Genomic DNA, 21,257 nt, shown 5'->3' on the forward strand with positions numbered 1-21,257 from the left:
TCCGCAAGACGCAGGGACGCATCTTCCGGCTCAGGCCCTTCAGCGCTGAAGTCCGCACTTCAGGCGTCGGGAAATTCCCGGAAGTGACCTGACCGTAGGCTTCCCGTGTGGGTCGGGAAGGATGGCGGTGGCCTGCACGTTCCAGGTTCTGCCACGGGTAAGGAGCGTCGAGATTTTAGGGTCCCGGGTGCTATAGTGGGGACTGTGTCTCGTCCACCAGCGCAGTCATGAAGACTGCGAGGAGCATCCAGCTGCCTGCTAGCCCAGGGCAAGGGCAGAACCAAGGAGAGATCCGCCTTGCAACAGGAGATTCAGGTCACATCCATCCTTTTCTTAGCTCACTGTGTGCCTGTCTCGAGCGAGACCCAGTTCAGATTTCACCTGTTCCCCAGGTGGAGCTGGCTGCACCACCTCTCGGTGTTCTTCAGGCTGTTCTTTTGTCTAATACCTGTTAGAGATGTTTCACATGTTAAGATAATTTTTTTTATTGTAGACTTTTCACGTCGTAACCTTTTAGTACTACTCTTTGGCTGCTTCTCATAACTTTTGTGTGCGCTGCGTTTTCGTTTCAAGATATTTTCGAGTACGAGTTCCTCTTTTCGAGTTCCCCTTTCGATTTCTTCTTTGACCCATTTGAACTATTGGTTATTCATGAGCTAGAGTGTGTTGTTTAATTTTCACATATTTGTGAATTTTCCAGTTTTCCTTCTGATGTTGATTTCAAGTTTCATGTCAGTGTGATCATTTGTATCATTTTAATCGTTTTAAATTTGGTAAGGCTTGTTTTGCAACCCTAGATAGATAAATAGATGGATAAGGTGATCTATCTTGGAGAGTATTCCCACTCAAGGGTGCTTGAAAATAATGTATTCTGCAGCTGTTGGGTGAAATGTTCTGTACACGTCCGTTTTGGTCCATTTAATCTATATTGTTATTCAGGTCTTCTCTTTATTGATATTCGGTCTAGATGCTCTATCCATTACTGAGTGTGGAATATTGAAATCTTTTTTTATTGTATTGCTGTTTATCTCCCCTTTCAGTTCTGTCAGTTTGTTTCATATGTTTGAGTGCTCTGATGTTGGTTGCATATATATTTATAATTGATTTATATTCCTGGTGCATTTACTCTGTTACCCCTACTCTTATCATTATATGATAATGTCCCGTATCTCTCCTGGTAGTTTTTGACTTAAAGGCTGTTTTTGTTGTTGTTGTTTTTTAAAGATTTTATTTATTTAACAGAGAGAGATCACAACCAGGCAGAGAGGCAGGCAGAGAGAGGGGGGAAGCAGGCTCCCCCAAGCAGAGAGCCCGATGTGGGGCCCGATCCCAGGACCCCGGGATCACCACCTGAGCCAAAGGCAGAGGCTTCAACCCTCTGAGCCACCCAGGCGCCCCTTAAAGCCTGTTTTGATTGACACAAGGAGGGCCATCTTTGCTCTTTGGTTACCATTTGTATGGGATATCTTTTTCATCCTTTTGCTTTCAACTTGTGTGTTCTTCCATCTAAAAGAAGTCTGTAGTAACATCATATAGTTGGATCCTGTCTTTTATTTTTTATTTTTAAAGATTTTATTTATTTATTTGACAGAGAGAGATCACAGGTAGGCAGAGAGGCAGGCAGAGAGAGAGAGGAGGAAGCAGGCTCCCCGCTGAGCAGAGAGCCCGATGTGGGACTCGATCCCAGGACCCTGAGATCATGACCTGAGTGGCAGGCAGAGGCTTAACCCACTGAGCCACTAGGCGCCTCTCTCTATATGTATTTTTTAAAAGATTTATTCTATTTATTTATTTTTAAAAGATTTATTTATTTGCTAGAGAACACACATGTGTACAGAGGTGGGGTGAGTGGAAAGGAAGGGGCAAAGCGAGAGGGTCCCAAGCGGACTCTGAACTGCGTGCAGAGCCCCACCACAGCGTTGGAATTCAGGACCCTGAGATCAAGACCCAAGCAGAAATCAAGAGTCGGTCGCTTACCCAACTGCACCATCCAGGCACCCCTACAATTACATATTTTTGTGTTGTATATCCATTAGCTTATGGTTTTCTATTTCAACTTTTATACCAGAATTAAAAGTGATTTACGTACCACTATTATAATATTTGTCACATATTTATCTTTACCTATAATATTTATATTGGTTTGCTTGATGATGTCATAAGTCCCTTGGGCACATTTCAATCTTTTTCATTCTTTTTTTTCTTCCTCTGATTGGGAAATTTCAAATGACCTGTCTTTGAGTTCACTGATTATTTCTTCTGCTTGATCAAGTCTGTCGGTTAAGCCCCATAGTGAATTTTTTTCATTTGGTTATTCTATTCTTCAGTTCCAAAATTTGTTTGGTTCTTTTTTTTTTTTTTTTTTTTTTTTTAAAGATTTTATTTATTTATTTGACAGACAGAGATCACAAGGAGGCAGAGAGAGAGGGGGGAAGTAGGCTCCCTGCTGAGCCGAGAGCCCGACGCGGGGCTCGATCCCAGGACCCCGAGATCATGACCTGAGCCGAAGGCAGCGGCTTTAACCCACTGAGCCACCCAGGCGCCCCTGTTTGGTTCTTTTTAATATTTCTTCTTGTTGATATTCTGTTCATGCTTTTTTTTTTTTTAAATGATTTTATTTATTTATTTGAGAGAGAGACAGTGAGAGAGAGCATGATCGAGGAGAAGTTCAGAGGGAGAAGCAGACTCCCCGTGGAGTTGGGAGCCTGATGCGGGACTCGATCCCAGGACTCCGGGATCATGACCTGAGCCAAAGGCAGTTGTCCAACCAACTGAGCAACCCAGGCGTCCGCTTTTTTTTTTTTTTTAGCTCATCGAATATTTTGATGACCGTTGTTTTGAATACTTTGTCAGGTAATTCATATGCCTCTGTTTTTTTAGGGGCAGCTTCTAGAGATTTATTTTCTTCCCTTGACTGGGCCATGTATTCCTGTTTCTTCATGTCCCTTGCAACTCTCTGTCAGATCCACACTTCTGAAAAAAGTTACCTCTCCTAAGTCTTTGTGGACTGGCTTTGTAGAAGAAAAGACCTTCACCAGTCAGCTTGGCTAGAGATTCCAGGAGCCTGTCAGACTTCTTGCATGGATACGTCTTCTCTAGGCTTATGCATGTGAATTCCCATTTGGAAGGATTTGCTGGCTTCTTTTTTTCAGGAATCTCTTACCTGGTTTCTGGACTTCTCATAAACGGAGTTGGTCCATGTATTGTTCAGTTGGTGTCTCTGTGAGAAAAGGAGAGTGTGAGGCTTCCTGTTCAGTCATCTTGCTGGTGTCACTACCTTCTCATTGCATTTTGATAGGTTTTGCCCTTCTCCAAATTGGGAGCCTGTGGAGGATTAGGAACCGTGCCGTCACTGTATGCTCAGAATGCAACACAAGCAAGTGACTAATATATACCATTCCATAAGAATCTTAAGGGAGGGGCGCCTGGGTGCCTCAGTGGGTTAAAGCCTCTGCCTTCATCTCAGGTCATGGTCCCAGGGTCCTGGGATTGAGCCCCACATCGGGCTCTCTGCTTGGCAGGGAGCTTGCTTCCTCCTCTGTCTCTGCCTGCCTCTCTGCCTACTTGTGATCTCTGTCTGTCAAATAAATAAATAAAATCTTAAAAAAAAAAAAAGAATCTTAAGGGAATATAAAGGAAGGAGAAAATATTTCTGCTGGAGAATTTCTGGAAGGGTATTAAGTTAAGAATACATTTGCAGTTAGGGCTGGGCTCCAGTCCTAACTGCATTTATGATCTGGGTGAACTTGGTAAGTTATTTAACCTCCTGAGACTCAGCTTCCTGTGTAATAAAGTGGGGACAGTATCAACATAATTTCGTAAGAACTAAATGAGATTGAATGCGTTTAGCACCTAGTAAGTGTTGAGTGAATGCCAGTGATGTTAGTCCTTATAAAGGTGTTTGTGGTTTATTTCAGATGCTTGCTCTGTCAAGGCGCCATCTAGTGTCTCCTTTGCTCGGTGCACCATCATTCAGCCGTTGCTACAGAGGTGACAGCCCAACAGATTCCCAAAAAGACATGATTGAAATCCCTTTGCCTCCGTGGCAGGAGCGAACGGATGAGTCCATAGAAACCAAAAGAGCCCGGCTGCTCTATGAGAGCAGAAAAAGGGGAATGTTGGAAAACTGTATTCTGCTTAGGTAGGGAAATCTGAGACTTGGTTTCACTTTCTTTTTTACTGGAGATGGCTTTTTAATCTTTGTTTTCTCTCTTTCTCGTTTTAGCCTCTTTGCTAAAGAATATCTGCACCACATGACTGAGAAGCAGCTGAACCTCTATGATCGTCTGATTAATGAGCCCAGTAATGACTGGGATATTTACTACTGGGCCACAGGTACTGGGCATGATGTGAAAAGTAGGATGATGCACGCTGATTGAGGCTGGAATTTTGTGTCCTCGGCAATTTTTTTCTTTTGTTCATGCAGTCAACACTCAACCCCAGCACTCTCCAAATTTTTCAAAGCGTGCAAAATGGTTTTATTAAAGTTCTTTGTTTGCAAGCAACAGAAACCCGTCTGACATAAGCAAAAAGGGAGTTTAGTGGAATGGTGTGGAAAGGCAGAGTTACAGAAAAACTAGGCTGGGAAGGGGGAATGGTGTGGAACCCGATAGCTCTAAAGGCTGTGTAGCAAGTGTTCCTTGATAGTCTAAAAACAGCACTACCTTTGGGAAGAACAGTTCTGTTTATAGTTAGGATTAGCTTTGGCTGTCAGAAAAAACAAACAAACCAGTAATAGCTTAAATAAATCAGGACTGTATTTCTCTCTCATAACAGCAGTCCAGAGGTAGGCATTCCATTCAGAAGTCATGCGGTGCAGATCCCCCAGATGGCTGTCATGTGCTGTCTACCTCATGGTTGAAGGTGGTTGCTGCGGCTCTGTCATGGCTTATGTTTCAGCCAGGAGAGAGTGTGTAGAAGCTCACGCCTTACTTTTTATGAGTCCTCAGAAGATTATGCTCCACACTCTCCCTAGTTTTCCGTTGTCCACAGTTTCAGTCACATGATGATTTCTGGTCAGGATGAAAAAATAATATAGTCTGTTTCATGCATCCAGTTACATTGGGGGTTCTGTTATCAAGGAAAAATGGGAGAATGGATATTAGCGGACATCTCCATTTCTTTCACACTCCCGGCTCTTCTGGTTTTAAGTTTCCAGCCCAGATTTGAGTCATAAATAGAAACCATTCTGTAGGTTCTGAGCATAAAGTGTGATAATACAGTCTTGAGACTTATATAGAGATTGGAAAGCCCACAAAGTGTAAATATTTACTCTGCGCTCCCGTAGTGTTGTTGAGTAAAATTCCATCAAATGAATTTGCCCCACTGTTTGTTTATCCGTTGACCAGGGGAGGGACATCAGGGTGTTTCCAGTTTTAGGCGATTATGAGTAAAGCCACTATAAATGTTTGCATATAGCTTTTTGTGGGTGTAGGTTGCAGTTTTTCTTGGGTTAAAAACCCAGGAGAAGGGTCACTGAGTCATATGGTAAGAGTTAAGACAAACTTTTTCTATAATGGAAAAGGGAGTAAATATTTAGGCCCCGTGCAGACCATATGGTCCTTGTCTTGAGTCTTCCACTCCTGCCATTGGAGCCCACAGGCTGCCATTGCTACAGTGTTGCAATAACATTTTATTGACAGACCTTGAACTTTAAATTTCATAGGGTTTTCATCTGTCACAAAATACCCTTTTGACTTTTTTCCTGAACCATTTAAAAGTCATTCTTAGCGCACAGGCCATATAAAAACAGGCAGCAGGCCATAGTTTGCTGACTCCTCTGTTAAGTGAAAGAGGCCAGACTCAAAGTCTGGCCATACATACTCTATGATGCCATTTTTATGATGTTCTGGGAAAGGGCAAAACTATAGGGGCAGCAGATAAATTCGTCGTTGTCAGGGACTAGATGTGAAGTTCCCCGTCCTTACCAGCACTTGGTAATAGCAGGATTTTGTTTTTGTTTTTAGCCATTTTAAGAAATAGACAGTGATATTTCACTGTAGTGAATTGGCCTGGCCCTGATGATTAAGGATATTGAGGATCTTTTTTAAGTGCTTCTTTGCCATTCCTACATCTTTGCTCTTATGTCTCTTCAGGACTTACCCCACCTTTGTTTTTACCTTGGGTTGGTTCATTTTCTAACTGAGGTTTGAGTGTTTGTTGTGTCAGATTGAAATTCCTTATCAGGTATGTGTCTTGGAAATTTCTTTTTCCTTGCTTATGGTTTGTCTTTGCATTTTCTTAACGTTGTCTTTCACAGAGCAGTTTTTAATTTTGGTGAAGTACAGTGTTTTCTTTGGTATGCTAGTGGATTGCGCTTTTGATACTGTGTCTAAGAATCTGTTTTATCCTGGGGCGCCTGGGTGGCTCAGTGGGTTAAGCCGCTGCCTTCGGCTCGGGTCATGATCTTAGGGTCCTGGGATCGAGTCCCGCATCGGGCTCTCTGCTCGGCAGGGAGCCTGCTTCCCTCTCTCTCTCTCTGCCTGCCTCTCCATCTACTTGTGATTTCTCTCTGTCAAATAAATAAATAAAATCTTAAAAAAAAAAAAAAAAGAATCCGTTTTATCCAAAGTCACAAAGATTTTCTCTGTTTTTCTTCTCGGAATTATATAGTTTTAGAATCACCTCTTGAGTTTCTCAAAAAACAAACAAACAAACAAAAACAACCAGAAAAACAAAAACCTACTTGGGTTTTGATTGGAGTTGTGTTAGAACAACAGATCAAATTCTTCTAGCATTGAGAATTGTCTAATCTCTCACATTCTGTATCTCCATTTATTTAGATTATTGACTCTCTTTTTTACATTTAATATCTTAAAATTTTATTTTTCTCAGATAGAGAGTGAGCACATGAGCTGTATATAGAGCATTTTTTCATAAATAGATGCTGAATTTTGTCAGGTGCTTTCTAGGCATTTCTGTAGACACTGTAATTTGTTTGGTCATATGCTTTTTTCCCCTTAGTTTATTGATATGATGAATTTTTTATTGATTTTCAGATATTAAACCAACCTGGCCTTCTTTTAAAGATTTTATTTATTTATTTGTCAGAGAGTGAGCGAGCGAGAGCGAGCACAGGCAGACAGAGTAGAAGGCAGAGTCAGAGGGAGAAGCAGGCTCCCTGCAGAGCAAGGAGCCCGATGCGGGACTCAATCCCAGGACGCTGGGATCATGACCTGAGCCGAAGGCAGCTGCCCAACCAACTGAGCCACCCAGGTGTCCCAGGTTATCTGGTTTTGATCAGGGTAATGCTGGCTTCATAAAATGAGTTATGAAGTGTTCTTCTCTTCCATTTTCTGGGAAGGTATATAGAGTTGGTATTACTTAAATATTTGGTAGAATTTGCTAGGGAAGCCTTCTGGATCTGAGGTTTTCTCTTTTGGAAGGTTTTAACTGTAAAGTCTAATTTTTTTTTTTTTTTAATATCTATGGAATAATTCAAGTTCTCTGTTTCTTCTTACTTAGATGAGGTCTGCTTATTAGTGTGTCTTTAAGAAATTTGGCCACATCACATAAGGCGTTAAGTCTATGGATATAAAGTTATGGTCATATTCCCTCTTTTCTTTAAATGTCTGAAGAGCTGTAGTAAGGTCCCTCCTTTATTTCTAATATTGGTAATTTGTGGGGTTTTTTTCTTTTTCTTGGTCAGTGTAGCTAAAAGTTTATCGATTTTACTTATTTTTCAGAGAACCAGCTTTTGGTTACATTGTTTTTGCTCTGTTTTTCTTTTTCTAATTTTATTGATGTCTGCTCTTTATTTCCTTTTTTCCTCCTTGTGTTGGGCTTAGTTTGCTCTTATTTTTTTAGTTTTGTAAGGTGAGAGTTGAGCTTATTGATTTGAGACCTCCTTTTCTACTGTAAGCATGTAATGCTATGAATTTCCCTCTAAGCACTGCTTTAGTGTCACATTGCAAATTTGGATGGGTTTTTCTCATTCATTCAATTCCTAATTTCCCTTCTGACTTCCTCTTTGACCCATGAGTTGTTTAGAAGTTTCTTTCTTTCTTTTTTTTTTTCTTTAATATTTATTTATTTGACAGTGAGGGGACACAAGCAGGGGGAGCAGCAGAGGGAGAGGGAGAAGCAGATTCCCTGCTGAGCAGAGAGCCTGAGTCAGGGCTTGATTCCAGGAACCTGGAACTCAAACAGCTGAGCCACCCAGGTGCCCCTCAGGCTCATTCAGGTTCATTCATTTTGAATGAAACTTATGGGGCTCAGTAGGTTAAGCCTCTGCCTTCGGCTTAGGTCATGATCCCAGGGTCCTGGGATCGAGCCCCACATCGGGCTCCTTGCTCAGCAGGGAGCCTGCTTCCCCCTCTCTCTCTGCCCGCCTCTCTGGCCACTACTGAGATATCTCTCTCTCTCTCTGTCAAATAAATAAATAATCTTTAAAAAAAAAAAAAAAAAAAGAATGAAAGTTACTCATTCCATTAGGACCCCAGAACTTAGATTGTGTAGTTTCAGTTCTGTTAAGTTTCTCAAAATTTGTTTTATGGCCTGAACTATGACCGTACACTTGATAAATGTCCCATGTGCCCTTCTTTGAACATAACATGTCTTCTGCACCTGTGGATGAAGTGCGCTTTCAGTGTCAACTCAGGCAGCTTAGTTGATGCCGTTCTTCCTGGTCTCGATGTTCTGACTGGTTTCCTCTGTACTTTGTTGATGAATAAGAGAAAAGTGCTGAAATCTCTAGTTATCTTGTGGATTTGTCTATTACTCCTTTCAGTTCTCTGTTTTTCCTTCATATATTTTGAAGCTCTGTTTTTTTTTTTTTTTTAAGATTTATTTATTTATTTGACAGAGATCACAAGTAGGCAGAGAGGCAGGCAGAGAGAGAGGGAGAAGCAGGCTCCCCGCTGAGCAGAGAGCCTGATGTGGGGCTCGATCCCAGGACCCTGAGATCATGACCTGAGCTGAAGGCAGCGGCTTAACCCACTGAGCCACCCAGGCACCCCTGAAGCTCTGTTTTGTGAAAACATACTTAGGGGGTTCTATCTTCTTGACGAATTGACTCCTTTACCATTATATATAATGTCTTTCTTTATTGCTGATAATATTCTTTGTTCTGAAGTGTCAGATAATAATTTAGGCCAGCTTTCTTTTGATTAGTGTTTGCATGATATATATTTTTCCCATCTGTGTTAGTTTTCTGTGCTACATAGTAAATTACAAGAAACGGGCACCTGGGTGGCTCAGCCCTTAAGCATCTCCCTTCAGCTCAGGTCATGATCCCAGGGTCCTGGGATCGAGTCCCACATCAGGCTCCCTTTCCCACTCCCCCTTCTTGTGTTCTCTCTCTCTTTTTGTCAAATAAATAAATAAAATCTAGAAGAACTGAGAGAAACAGTGATTTTAGACAGCATGGTTCGTACATATTTGACATACATATGACTGTATGTACATATGACATACAGTCATAGTTCTATAAGTGAGAAGTTCCGTAGGCCTAGAAATCAGTCTGAAATTGGTGTCAGCTGTTCTGCATTCCTGTCGGGAAGCTCATTCAGGTTCTTAGAATTCATGTGCTTAGGGTTAGGGGCTTGAGGACAACTGTCTTGCTCCCTGTTGATCTTTTTCAGCTCCGGGAAGCCACATGCAGGTCCTTGCCTGCAGGCTTCCTTCCATCTCAGCCATGGAGATTCTCCCTCACGTGGAACCCTCTGAACGCTTCAGATCTGACTTTCCTTCTGCCACCAGCTGGAGAACAGTGCTTTGAAAGAGCACATGTGGGGTGCCTGGGTGGCTCCGTCAGTTAAGCATCTGACTCTTGATTTCAGCTCAGGTCATGATCTCGGGGTTGTGAGATTGAGCTCCGTGCTGGGTGTGGAGCCTGCTTAAGCCTCTCTCTCTCCCTCTCCTCCCTTAAAAAACAAATAAAATAAAGGGCACATGTGATGAAGTGAGAACAACCTGGATAATTTCCTTGTGCTGAGGTCAGCTGTGCCGTATAACCTAATTGCGGTCGGCATCGTCATGTTCACAGTCCTGAGGGTTATGCAGGACTTGTATGCAAGGGGAGTGGGAAATACTGAGGGCCAGCTTCAAATCTGCCCCCCACACCATCCCTTTGCTTTTGACCTATCTTTGTCTTTATGCTCAGATCAAGCTTCTTCTAGATAGCATATGTCATCTCTTTTTTATTCAGTCTTAAGAGTCTCTACCTTTCCATTGATATGTTTGGCCATTTGCATTTAGTAATTGAGCAATGTGGTTGAATTAAAATCTGCAGTCCTTTTGTTTCCTGTGTCTTCCATCTGTTCTTTTTTCCTTTCCTCCTCTATTTCCATTTTTTTAATTGAATATTTTAAATTTCATATGACCTCCATTGTTGGTTTACTGTTTATACTTTTTGTAGTGATTGCCCTAGGCTTTACCATATACGTCTGTAATGAATTATTCTCTCTTCAAGTTATATTTACTGTATCACATAAGATACAAGAACTTTACAATATATACTCCCAATTCTTCCCTCCCATCCTGTCGTTGTCACACTTTTTGCTTTTACTTACGTTGTGAGCCTATACTATATTTCTCTTGTTTCACTTTAGACAATTGTCTTTTTAATTTTTTTTTTAAGATTTTATTTATTGATTTGACAGAGAGGGAGTATACAAGCGGCAGAGCGGCTGGCAGAGGGAGAGGGGGAAGCAGGCTTTCCGCTGAGCAGGGAGCCCAATGCGGGGCTCGATCCCAGGACCTTGGGATCGTGACCTGAGCCGAAGGCAGACACTTAACCGACTGAGCCACCCAGACACCCTAGACAATTATCTTTAGAGCAGTTTAAAATAAGGTAGAGAATGTTATATTTTATATACATAGTTTTATAAATTGTAATTTTTATAGTATATTTTATATATGTACAATACATAACTGTATCAAATATATTTTATATTAACCTTTATTTTAGTCATCGCTGGAGATCTTCATTTTTTTGTATAGATCCACGTTTCTATCTGGTATCCTATTCCTTCTGCCTGAAGAACTTCCTTTAATGTTTCTTGTAGTGCAGGTCTGCTCTTATGAATTATCTCTGTTTTTGTCATTTTTGAAAGATATTTTCACTGGGTGTGGAATTACAGGTTCACAGGATATTCTTTCAGCACATTACAGGGGCATGTTTGGTTGGCTGTTAGTGTGCGGGGTTGAGGCCGTCTGGTCAGGAGCGGCCCTGGGTCTGGGTTTGCTGTTTCAGTTTCCTGTATTGTACCTTCACCTTCCAATTCCTGTAGCATTACCGTGAGCTGTTTCCTGGTATGTGTAGGTTCTGACAAGAACTCTACTGTGTCTCTTTATTCCCATGCATGTAATGTCTCTTTTCTTCCTGAATGTTTACACCATTTCATCTTTGGTTTTTAGGTGTTGAATATGATGTGTCTCGATGTTTGCTCTTGGTATTTTTCCTGCTTGGGTTCTCCAGGCGTGTAGGCTCCCATACACTGTTTACTTGTTCCCTCCAGCTTCCAGATTCTGTTTTGTGTCTTTAATTCTTTTCTTTTTCTGTATCAGTTTGGGGAGTTTGTAGCGGTGAGACTGATCGGTCTTCTAGTTTGCCAGTTCTTTCCTGCACTGCAGTGTTGAGTCTCTTGATGAATTTGTTGAGGTCAATCTGCTTATTTGCTACTGTGTTTTTAGTTCTAACATTTACATTTGGCTTTTATGTTTCCAGCTCTGTAGTCGAGCTGCTCATTTGTTCCTACATTTTTGACTACTTTTTCTGGTAGAGTCTTTAATATTTTAGTTATTTTTTAAAGATTTTATTTATCAGAGAGAGGGGGGCATGTGAGCAGGGAGAAGGGCAGAGAGAGAAGCGGACTCCTCACTGAGCAGAGAGCCATGTGTGGGGCTGGATCCCAGGACTCCAGGATCACGACCTGCGCTGAGGTAAATGCTTTGAAATGACTGAGCCACCCAGACCCCCTAACGTATTAGTTACTTTTAAATTCCGTAACAGTTCTGACATCTGGGTCATCCCCAAGGCTTTTTCTGTTGATCGCTTTGTCTCTTCACAGGGTGTTGTGTTTTTCTTCTTTTGTGCGCATGCGTATCTCATAATCTTTAATTGAATCTTAGACATTACAAGTAGGACAGTAAAGAGGGAAGTGAATGGTATTTATGCCTAGAAATGGGCGCGCTTCCGGTAAGTTGCTAGGATGGATCGAGTCGGTCTGGTTAGGAGTTAGGCTCGTCTGGGTTCTGTTCCTGCGCTCCTTCCCTTCCCTGCGCCTCCAGCCTCTTGCTGCCATCCGCGGACAGGAGGGGCTGAGTTTCCGGAAGGTTCTTCTCAGTGTTCCTGTTCTCCCTCAGCTTTTCAGCCTTCCCCCTATTTCTGTGCCTCAAAGAGAATCTCTCGCTGCTCCTGCCTTTCCCTAACAGGAGATTCCTGTTGCTTCGCACTTGGGGGAAGGAAGGTTGGGAGGGCGTTCTCCATTATCCGGTTCACCATCCCAGATGGGTCCTTGAACAAGTAGGAAGTAGGATTTGCAGACCTACACCCAGGCTCTTAAGGCTTTTATTTCGTTGAGGAGAAGGGCTGGGCTGGGCTTTATGCGCTTTTTTTTTTTTTTTTTTTTGCGGTGTTGGCCACTCCGCTGCTCCCAGCTTGCACTGGTGAGGGAGACTTTCTCCCGCCTCTTGCTCTGAACTAGTCTTGGTCAGGAGCGCACTCTGGAGGGTTCCTGAGAACAGCCTGCAGGGCATGCACTCCCCCGGCATCTGTGGCTAGCCTCCACTTGGCTTGTAGCAGTTGGTTAAACATTTTAGCCGAACTCTTCTGACCTGTCCGGTGGTATCCGGTGTCTGTTCTTCCTGGGCCCTGTCTCGGGCAGGCACGTGCTCTAGTGCACTTTCTCCTTTGTGGGGGAGCTTCTCTTCCCTTAGATTTTATTCTACTTGGTTCCCCCGTGACTTCTGTTCTCAGATGACTTCACAGAAAGTCATGCTCTTTGTAGTTTTTCTGGATTTTCTTGTTAGGATGAGCCCAGTGTTCTTTCCAACTTGCACTCAACCTCCTGCCTGGCCTTCAGTGATCACAAGAACAAAGCAAAACCCGACACCAAGCCCACTAGACGCTGGGCTCTGTGCTGAGTGAGGGGGAATTCAGCTTTGAGGAATTCTCTCTCCCAACGTTGTAGTCTTGGTGGGAGGGTCCTTCTCGAGCACGTTACCTAAGCTTCCCCGGTGGGAGGCTTTGCTTATAACTGGAATCTTAAGCGAGTACCTCCAGGTGGCGAGAGAGGTGGGAGGTAGGCAGGCATACGGGGCCCCCTCGCGCACCCCCAAGAGGACACTCCAGTAGCTTTGCTGCCCATGCCCTTGGGGCCTCTCCATCCGCATCTGGTTCTCCGGGGTCATGTCCATTTTGTGAGCCTCTGACGGTCTTCTAATGAATTCTTTTTTGCTGAAGTTAGTGGAGCTCCTAGTCTGCCATGTACAACCGAGGACTTCCACCTCGGGAAACGTATAGGCTGGAAGGGGAAACACAGTACCCAGAAAACACAGAAATACCGAGTGCAGAGCAAAATCGTGCTGCCAAGTATGGACCGGCCTGGGGGTCAGCCAACTTGTTCATAAAAGGCCAGACGGTAAATATTTCAGTCTTGTGGCCATATGGTCTCTGTTGCAGCTACTCAGCTCTGCCATCCTCGTGCAGAAGCGGCCGTGGACAGTATGTAAACAGATGGGAGCAGCTGTTCCAATAGAGCTGTTTACCCAGGCGGGCAGCCGTGGGTCACCCGCTCCCGCTCCAGGCCACTGTGTGCATTTAGAGGAAGACTAGAGACAGTGTGTATATCTCCTGGTTCTTTGCAAAGGCCAGAGTTTCAAGTGTCAGGGTCCTTATGCCTGAGGATTAACTGACATCATTCTTTCTGCCCATTCCTCTCTTGCAGAAGCAAAACCAGCCCCAGAAATATTTGAAAACGAAGTCATGGCACTGCTGAGAGACTTTGCTAAAAATAAAAACAAAGAGCAGAGACTGCGCGCCCCAGATCTGGAATACCTCTTTGAAAAGCCACATTGAGCTGTGCACCGCCGCCTGCCGTGGGGGCTCCATCGTGGACCCTAACTTAGGATAGATCCCGGCCTTGACTTCCTGCTGCTCCTGAGACACTCAGCCCACCCAGACTGTTTGTCTTGCTTCAGATGCTGGACCCATCTCTCAGGACATGTAAATACTGGGTGTGACTCATTCTCACACTTTGTTGGTTTAGTTTTAAGCCTTAAAGCAGTTGCTGGTGTTGCCAGCACTCTGGCCTGTTTCTCTGGCTCCGGTCTTTGGAGTCGGGCCTCTGCCACAGGAGGGCGGTGTCGGGACGCGTGTAGCTCACCCGTAGCTTCCAGAAGTGTGTGCCCTGCAAAGAGACAGCCAGCTGCGGGGGCTGGGTAGTAAGCTTCCCCGAGCAGCCCAGGGCTTTGTTCAAGTGAAATCTGCTCCCCCCTCCCCACCCAGGTAGGGTCCTTCCTCCTGGGGCAGCAGACCCAAGGCCCCTGAGCTGACTCTTTCAGAGGCGCGGCAGGCAGAGCGAGGGCGGCAGGCGGGATGTGTGGGCTCGCTGCTGACAAGTCCACATCCTCCTCATCAGATTGTCTCACAAACGTTCACTCTGTACACTGAAAGATAATTAAATATTAAAGAATATTTTATGAAGGAGAAATCACAGTTCCCGGCCCTCACACAATTATTTTAATTCTGTCTGTCCTCATATAATCCACAGTCACTTGTTTCCAGAGTTATATAAGGTGACAGCCACAGGATTGATTCCCGTGTGGCACGATGGCAAGCGTTCTCGGTCTTTCTACAGTCTTCCCGGTGATTGTAGTTGACGAATCGACAACACATAAGCAATAACATCTTAGAATGAATCGGTTGGCAGTGCTGAGCTCCGGGGCCAGGAGACTAATGGGTGTCTAGCAGTGGTCTCCCTGGAAGGATTTGCTCTCAGAACTGTAACCCAGTCAGCACTGTCGCCCCCCCCCCCCCGGGCTGGGCGGGGACCATCCGAGGTACAGACCTCAGAAAGCAGGCCTGGGGAGGGATAAGCACTGGGTTGGTGATCACAGGAGATGCATGCGGAGAGGCAGTGCCTGCTTCCAGCATCCTGGAGCGGAGGGGTTCCTGGAGAGCCTCGGCCCGGTCCTCCTTGCCCCTCAGTGTCCCCGGCTGAGAAGAGAAGAGAGCTAGCTTTTACTCACGGGACCCGTGAGAGCCCCACAGCACTGCTACGGACAAGTGGTGTTATGCTAATTTTGTAGATGAGAAAGTGGGCTCAGAGAGCAGTTTGTCCAAGGTCAAGTCGCTGTTTCGTCAGAAGGTGACAGTCTCCTTTAGTTCTGCTGCCAAAGTGGAGGAACTTTCCACTAGATCACTCTTCTTTACTGGTGGAAACTTAGTAGGAATTCATGCTTTGCAATGTTAGGGCAAAGACACAATCATTCTGAGACAGTGAACCTGTGTGTCATGAAGGGGACAGGAAGCTCTAGATGCTTCCCAAAGTAAGCTCGTGGCTACCCAGGGCAGCTCGCATGCAGGAAGCAGTGTCGGCGCTGGTTTCAGGTTCAGATCCTGGCTCTGCTGCCTACCTGCTGGCTGAGTGCGTTGCCCTGAGCCCCCACGTCCTCATCCATAAAACGGGGGTGACGACTCTCCTTATTTTAGCTGTTTGTGAGCTTCAGATGAGAAGAGAGAAAACTTGCAAAGCTCCTACACGGCCCCCAGCACACTCGGCTCTCAGTAGCTATTCGGTGTCCATGCTGGGTCGAGGCCTGAGCTGGAGACTTTAAAAGCCGTCTCCTAATACCAGTTGCCTGGCATGTCACCTGTGCAAGCGGGAAAGCCGAGCCTGCTTGAGAACCATGGGGGTGTCTCACCAGCCAGGGAAGACAAAAATGCCCCGGGGGCGAGAAGCAGATGTGGGAGTGACAGCTGGGAGGCTGAAGCAGGGCCCTTGGTGAGGACGTGCCGGGGGGCTTCCTGCAGACTCTGGTCACTTGGGGCCTCGTTTGAGGCACTGGGCAGAGGGCGTTAAGCAGCCGGAGAGTTTGTGGGGCTCACTGGACTGTAAGACATGCACACAAATGGGCAGCGACTTGCCCATCCATCCTGGATGCTGCTGTGGTCCTCCCCAGTGGCCTAGTGGGCAGCCTGGGCCTTCCCCCCCTGGGGGGTTCCAGGTGTCCTGATCCTGATTTTGTCTCATTTAACATAATGTTCAGCAGTTGCCATTGTCCCCTGGGACTGGCATGCTTCTGAAGAATTGTTTTCCTCCCAGGCTGCTGGCTTGGGTCCCCTCGGAAAGTGAGGATCTTGCTAACTTCAGCTGCTCGGCATCAGACCCAGCGGTGCTATGTAAACAGTTTTTCCCTTTATTGGGCATTAACTAAAACTAGGCTGGCCACAGCGCATTTTTTAAAAATTAATAAACATATAGCAAGGGCCAGCAGCCCCCCAAGGATCTTTGGGGAACAGGAGCCGGCCCCATCTCTCTCAGTCTGACACTAAACTGCTCGGTGACCTTATTCTGAGCCAGGGCCCTGCTCTGCCCCATCCGGAGTGAGTTCTGCCGCCCAGGCTGCCTCGTGATCCGTCCCACCGGCTCACAAAGGCTGTTCTCTTCCCAGTCTCGTGTCTCAATCACTCCCAGTCTTCTCAGTGCACAGGCCACACCCCTTTGTCTGAGCTCTGTGCCTTGGAGGGGATCTGCTGGGGTCTTGGTAGAGGGGTCTCGTTCTGGCTTTGGGCTTTATCTGGAGGTTGTCTGTCTGTTCCGTCGCTCCAGCCAGGGGGGCACAGTCACAAACCTCGTTCATATTTTTAAACATCACCAGGAAAAGAGATTCTGCTGGCAGAGTTGAGAGTCCAACGTTTATTTGTCAGTCCATCCACCACGCTGCTGTGGCTCGAGGAAGAGGAAGGGTTCACGATGCGGAAGTCAGGCAGCCTTAAGGGGCCAGCAGGTCTGGGAGACTTCTGAGCCGACAGCCCCCCATTAGCCCAGCGGGCCGTGTCTGAGGGGTGGGTCTGCCATCCTGCAGCTGTCAGGGGAACGGGGCCCATCCGTGGGACACAGGTGTCCCAGGGAGCCCTCTGCGAGCGTGGAAAGGTACCAGATCTTCCCCAGTCAGCTAAAGTGGCCTTGGGACAGGTGGCCTGAGGCAAGGGGTGCTCTTGCAGCTTTAAGGAACACGGGTCTGTCAGCAGTCTGACATTTTAAGGTGGATTACAGAGAAGTGGAAGCTATCCAAGATAAGAGGCTTGAAAGGGAAAGACGTGCGGAGAAGAAATCTACCACCTCGTAACCCACAATCGCAGGGAGAAGAGTCACGGTCTTTTGCTGGGTCCCAGGTCTTGCCTGAATCCAGATACTCCTGCCAAGGACGAGGTGGTTTTCTTTAAGAAGGGCGCCGTGAGCGCAGCTTACATAACGACCCATCATAGCCCGTAGTTGTAAAGCGAGCGATGACATTAAGATGAGCATTGTATTTGCCGGTGGATTTCAGGTCATTTAGTTAGCATCGAGAGAAGTGTTCACCTTCTGCGATGTGCTGGGACCCATGGTGAGGGCAAGTCGAGTGGGGCAGGTAAGGGCAACTACTTGAGAAATCGAAGGAAGACCCCCCCCATGGCCCATTCATCAGCTCGGCGCCCGCGCCGACAGAACCTCTCCACCGCTCTGTGTAAGCAGAGCACCCTTTGCACTCTGTATAAGCACCGCTCCCTTTTTTAGTAAAAGGGAGAGAAGAGGAACTTCCCCGCATGTGTGGGCATAAGGACCAAATGAGGTCGCACATGGAGGTGCCTAGCACAGGACCTGGCACCTTAGCAACAGTGTTGCTAGGTCGACCTAGCAACGTGCTCTTTGCTGACGTGGGCCCAGCGCTGCTAAGAGCATCACGAGGACTCCGGCTGAAGGTGCACCATGGTCACAGGAATAAAGTAGGGTTGTCATTCCCCTTTCACAGGTGAGAAAAGTGAGGCCTGATGAGATAGAAAGCTACTTGCTCGGGGTCACAGAGGGGAAGCATTTCAAGGCAGGCCTTGGGTGGGTGTGGGCGGATAGTATTGGCTACATTGCCTGCAAACAGGAACGCCATCGCCAGCCCTCCCCTGAGACTGGCTTCTGGATCTCGTGGTCTGTGGAGGACTACTGTTCCGACTTGGCAGAGACCCTCCCTTGGTTTCCTGCTGGGCCCCTGGGCCCTAACTCTTGCAGACATGATGGCATGGCCTCAGCAGCTCTAGGCTTAACCCCCTGAGCCCTCCTAGCAGGACCGGTGCCACCTCCCGATGATGCTTTGGAGTTGAGAGGCACTTTGGATTTGAGGGGCAGTCAGAGGGCAGGGCTCAAACTGCCCCGTGTCAAGGGATTTAGGCCTGCCTCTAGCAGCAGAGATGAGGCATGAAGCTTTCTGGATCTCCCCGTCACTATCCGTCCTTTCCCTCCGAGCTGGGGGCCGGCTCTGTTTGCTGGGCGTGGCTGGTCAGGAGGGCCACGCAAACCCCATTCCCGGGTACAGAGATGAGTTGCCCAACCTCTCACACACCCTGGCTCCTGTGCTTTTGCTGACGACCCAGTGCTGGCTCCTCTGAGGCCCCTGTGAGTGGGACCCTCACTCCTGTTTGTCTTGGCCCCCACCCTCTCATCAGGGTCCCACAGACAGAAATTTTTGTAGATATTTCACTAGATAACGTGTCTCCCAACTGAAGTAGAAAAAGGCAGTTAAAGATGCCCAGACTTTAATTTTAAAGATGCACTGTACTGGCCTTCACTATGTTACACATTAACAAAATTTGGTAAACCTATTGTGTTCTCTAACTTGAGAGGAACCCCACATGCCTTCCAAGCTGCCAACCCACGGAGAAGAGGTTGGAAAGCCAGAAGCTAGTCCTTTCTGTCGGCTACTTCTGTCTGCATTTGAAGGAGACTTACGAGGAAGAGATGAGCTCAGGGAAGAATTATGTGATGTTCAAGTAGTAATGAAGGGAAATAGAATCCAGAGATCCAGGGCCTTTCAGGGTTGAAAAATCTTCTATGCCCTAAGTAGAAAAAGACGAGATTTAAAAAAAAAAAAAAAAAAAATTGAGGGCCACAAAAACCTGGAGAAACTTTTCCCTCAGATAAAGTGCCTCAGGACAGGACCAGACGAGGGCATATCCTTTTTATCATTCCAAGTACCGTCAAGACAGCCATCGAGGAGAGGAGAGGTCCAGAGGGGAACCAGCAAGACAGGTTTTGTGCTCGAACTGTCCGGGAAAAGACTTCGGGTGAGTGTGACTGTGGGGGCACAGAACTGACTAGAAGCAAGTGGGTCTGTGACAAGTTGTGTTGCCGACAGAACCGTGAGCTGCGGGAGCCACAGTTTGCAGCTGTGAAAGGACTTACCACGCATGAGCAGGAGGGGGAGTCCGCAGCCCTCCGGGGGGACAGGCCGTGCCATGCCCGTTTCAGAGATGGCAGAGGAGGAGGCCCGCGGATAGAAGAGCTGGGCCAGTGCCAACAGTGAGCGCAGTCTCCTGCAAAGCAGGACCAGCGAGCGAGGGAGCCTCGGTGCAGTGCCATCCCCACCCCACACTGGATGGGCCGCCCAGCGTCCGCGCGCCTGCCTTTCCAATTGTGGGTCCCTCGCCCAGGATGAGCTGCATGGGATAGGAAGAGGCTGGTGCACCCGTGTCTCCGGAGACCCCAGGCTTCGAGCCAGGTGCAGGGACTGGACAGACTTAGGGTGGCGTCCCTTGGGGAGAATGTGCGTGTGCCATGTGTGAGAAGAAAGACTGGCTGGTTTGGCGCACAGAAGGTGGGGTTGCAGCAGGGACTACTGGGGTCTACCCGCCCCAATGACACTTCTTCCTGACCAAGCAGGGAGACCACATGGCCCCAGCCTGCCTTCTGTAAGGCCGGGGCTGCGTGGTTGGGACTGGCAGGGCGGGCGCAGGCAGGAGTAAGGAGAGCCACTTTCAGGCCTGGCCCTTAGAAACACTCCGACGAGGCACCTGCGGGGCTCAGTCGGTGAAACATCTGCCTTCGGCTCAGGTCACCATCCCAGGGTCCTGGGGTCGAGCCCCACATCTTGCTCCCTGTTCTGCGGGGAGTCTGCTTCTCCTCTCCCACTCCCCCTGCTTGTGTTCCCTCTCTCGCTGTGTCTGTTAAACAAATACAATCTTAAAAACAGAAAAGTGGGGCACCTGGGTGGCTCAGTGGGTTAAAGCTTCTGCTTTCGGCTCGGGTCATGATCCCAGAGTTCTGGGATCGAGCCCTGAGTCGGGCTCTCTGCTCAGCAGGGAGCCTGCTTTCCTTCCTCTCTCTCTGCCTGCCTCTCTGCCTACTTGTGTGATCTCTGTCTGTCAAATAAATAAATAAAATCTTAAAAAAAAAAAAAAAAACAGGAAAGAAATACCTGAGTGTGGCTGCTACCTTGCCACAGACATCCAACCCATGTTCTAGATGGGATGCCTACACCAGGGAGGGGGTCGCCTAAACTCTCAAACTGCTTCAGGGGCTCTCAAATTGGGGCAATTTCGTGCTTTATTCATTCCCTTGTTACAGCCTATCCTATTCGGACTAGTACATCTTGCTGGATCAGACCCACGGTGCAGTCAACCCTTGAACAACATGGGGCTGAAAAACCCACATACAACTCTTGACTCAACCAAAAACCTAACTACTGTTGCCCGAAGCCTTACTGGTAAGATAAACAGTTGCTTGCACGTATTATGTATGGTGTATGTACTACATCCTGTATTCTTACAATGAAGGAAGCTAAAGTAAAGAAAGTGTTATTAAGAATATCATAAGGGGGGCACCTGGGTGGCTAAGTGGGTTAAAGCCTCCGTCTTTGGCTCGGGTCATGGTCCCTGGGGACTGGGATCGAGCCCCGCATCAGGCTCTCTGCTCAGTGGGGAGCCTGCTTCCTCCTCTCTCTGCCTGCCTCTCTGCCTACTTGTGATCTCTGTCTGTCAAATAAATAAATAAATCTTAAAAAAAAAAAAAAAGAATATCATAAGGGGTTAGGGGGTTACACAGCTGGGAAGCAGCAAGACAGGAGGGAAATCCAGGTTTCCCCAGATCTTGCCGTGAACTTCCCAACACCCCACCTTTCCCAGACACCCTCTCCTTGCCCTCCTGAACTTTGCCATATCCGTGCCCCATCTATACTAGTATTTCCTTACTGTTGTCCTTAAGTTGAGTCCCTTGTTTATTTAAACAAATTAATTTTTGAAAAGAAACTTCACATCACAGCTGTAAATGGGGAAAACTGTTATC

General features: G+C 46.7%; 1 protein-coding gene across 1 annotated transcript; it reads left to right on the plus strand.

Moving 5' to 3' along the window:
- SDHAF2 (succinate dehydrogenase complex assembly factor 2) lies at positions 1 to 14,659 on the plus strand. The gene is made up of 4 exons (XM_004770352.3): positions 1 to 157; positions 3,918 to 4,141; positions 4,226 to 4,335; positions 13,890 to 14,659. Exons 1-4 carry the CDS (start codon positions 122 to 124, stop codon positions 14,018 to 14,020), a joined length of 501 nt encoding a protein of 166 aa, XP_004770409.1. The 5' UTR covers positions 1 to 121; the 3' UTR covers positions 14,021 to 14,659.
- The last annotated feature ends 6,598 nt before the right edge of the window (positions 14,660 to 21,257 follow it).

The sequence above is a fragment of the Mustela putorius genome, unplaced genomic scaffold, assembly GCF_011764305.1.
Source record: "Mustela putorius furo isolate JIRA1106 unplaced genomic scaffold, ASM1176430v1.1 tig00000127_pilon_pilon_pilon, whole genome shotgun sequence".
Classification (NCBI taxonomy): Eukaryota; Metazoa; Chordata; class Mammalia; order Carnivora; family Mustelidae; genus Mustela; species Mustela putorius.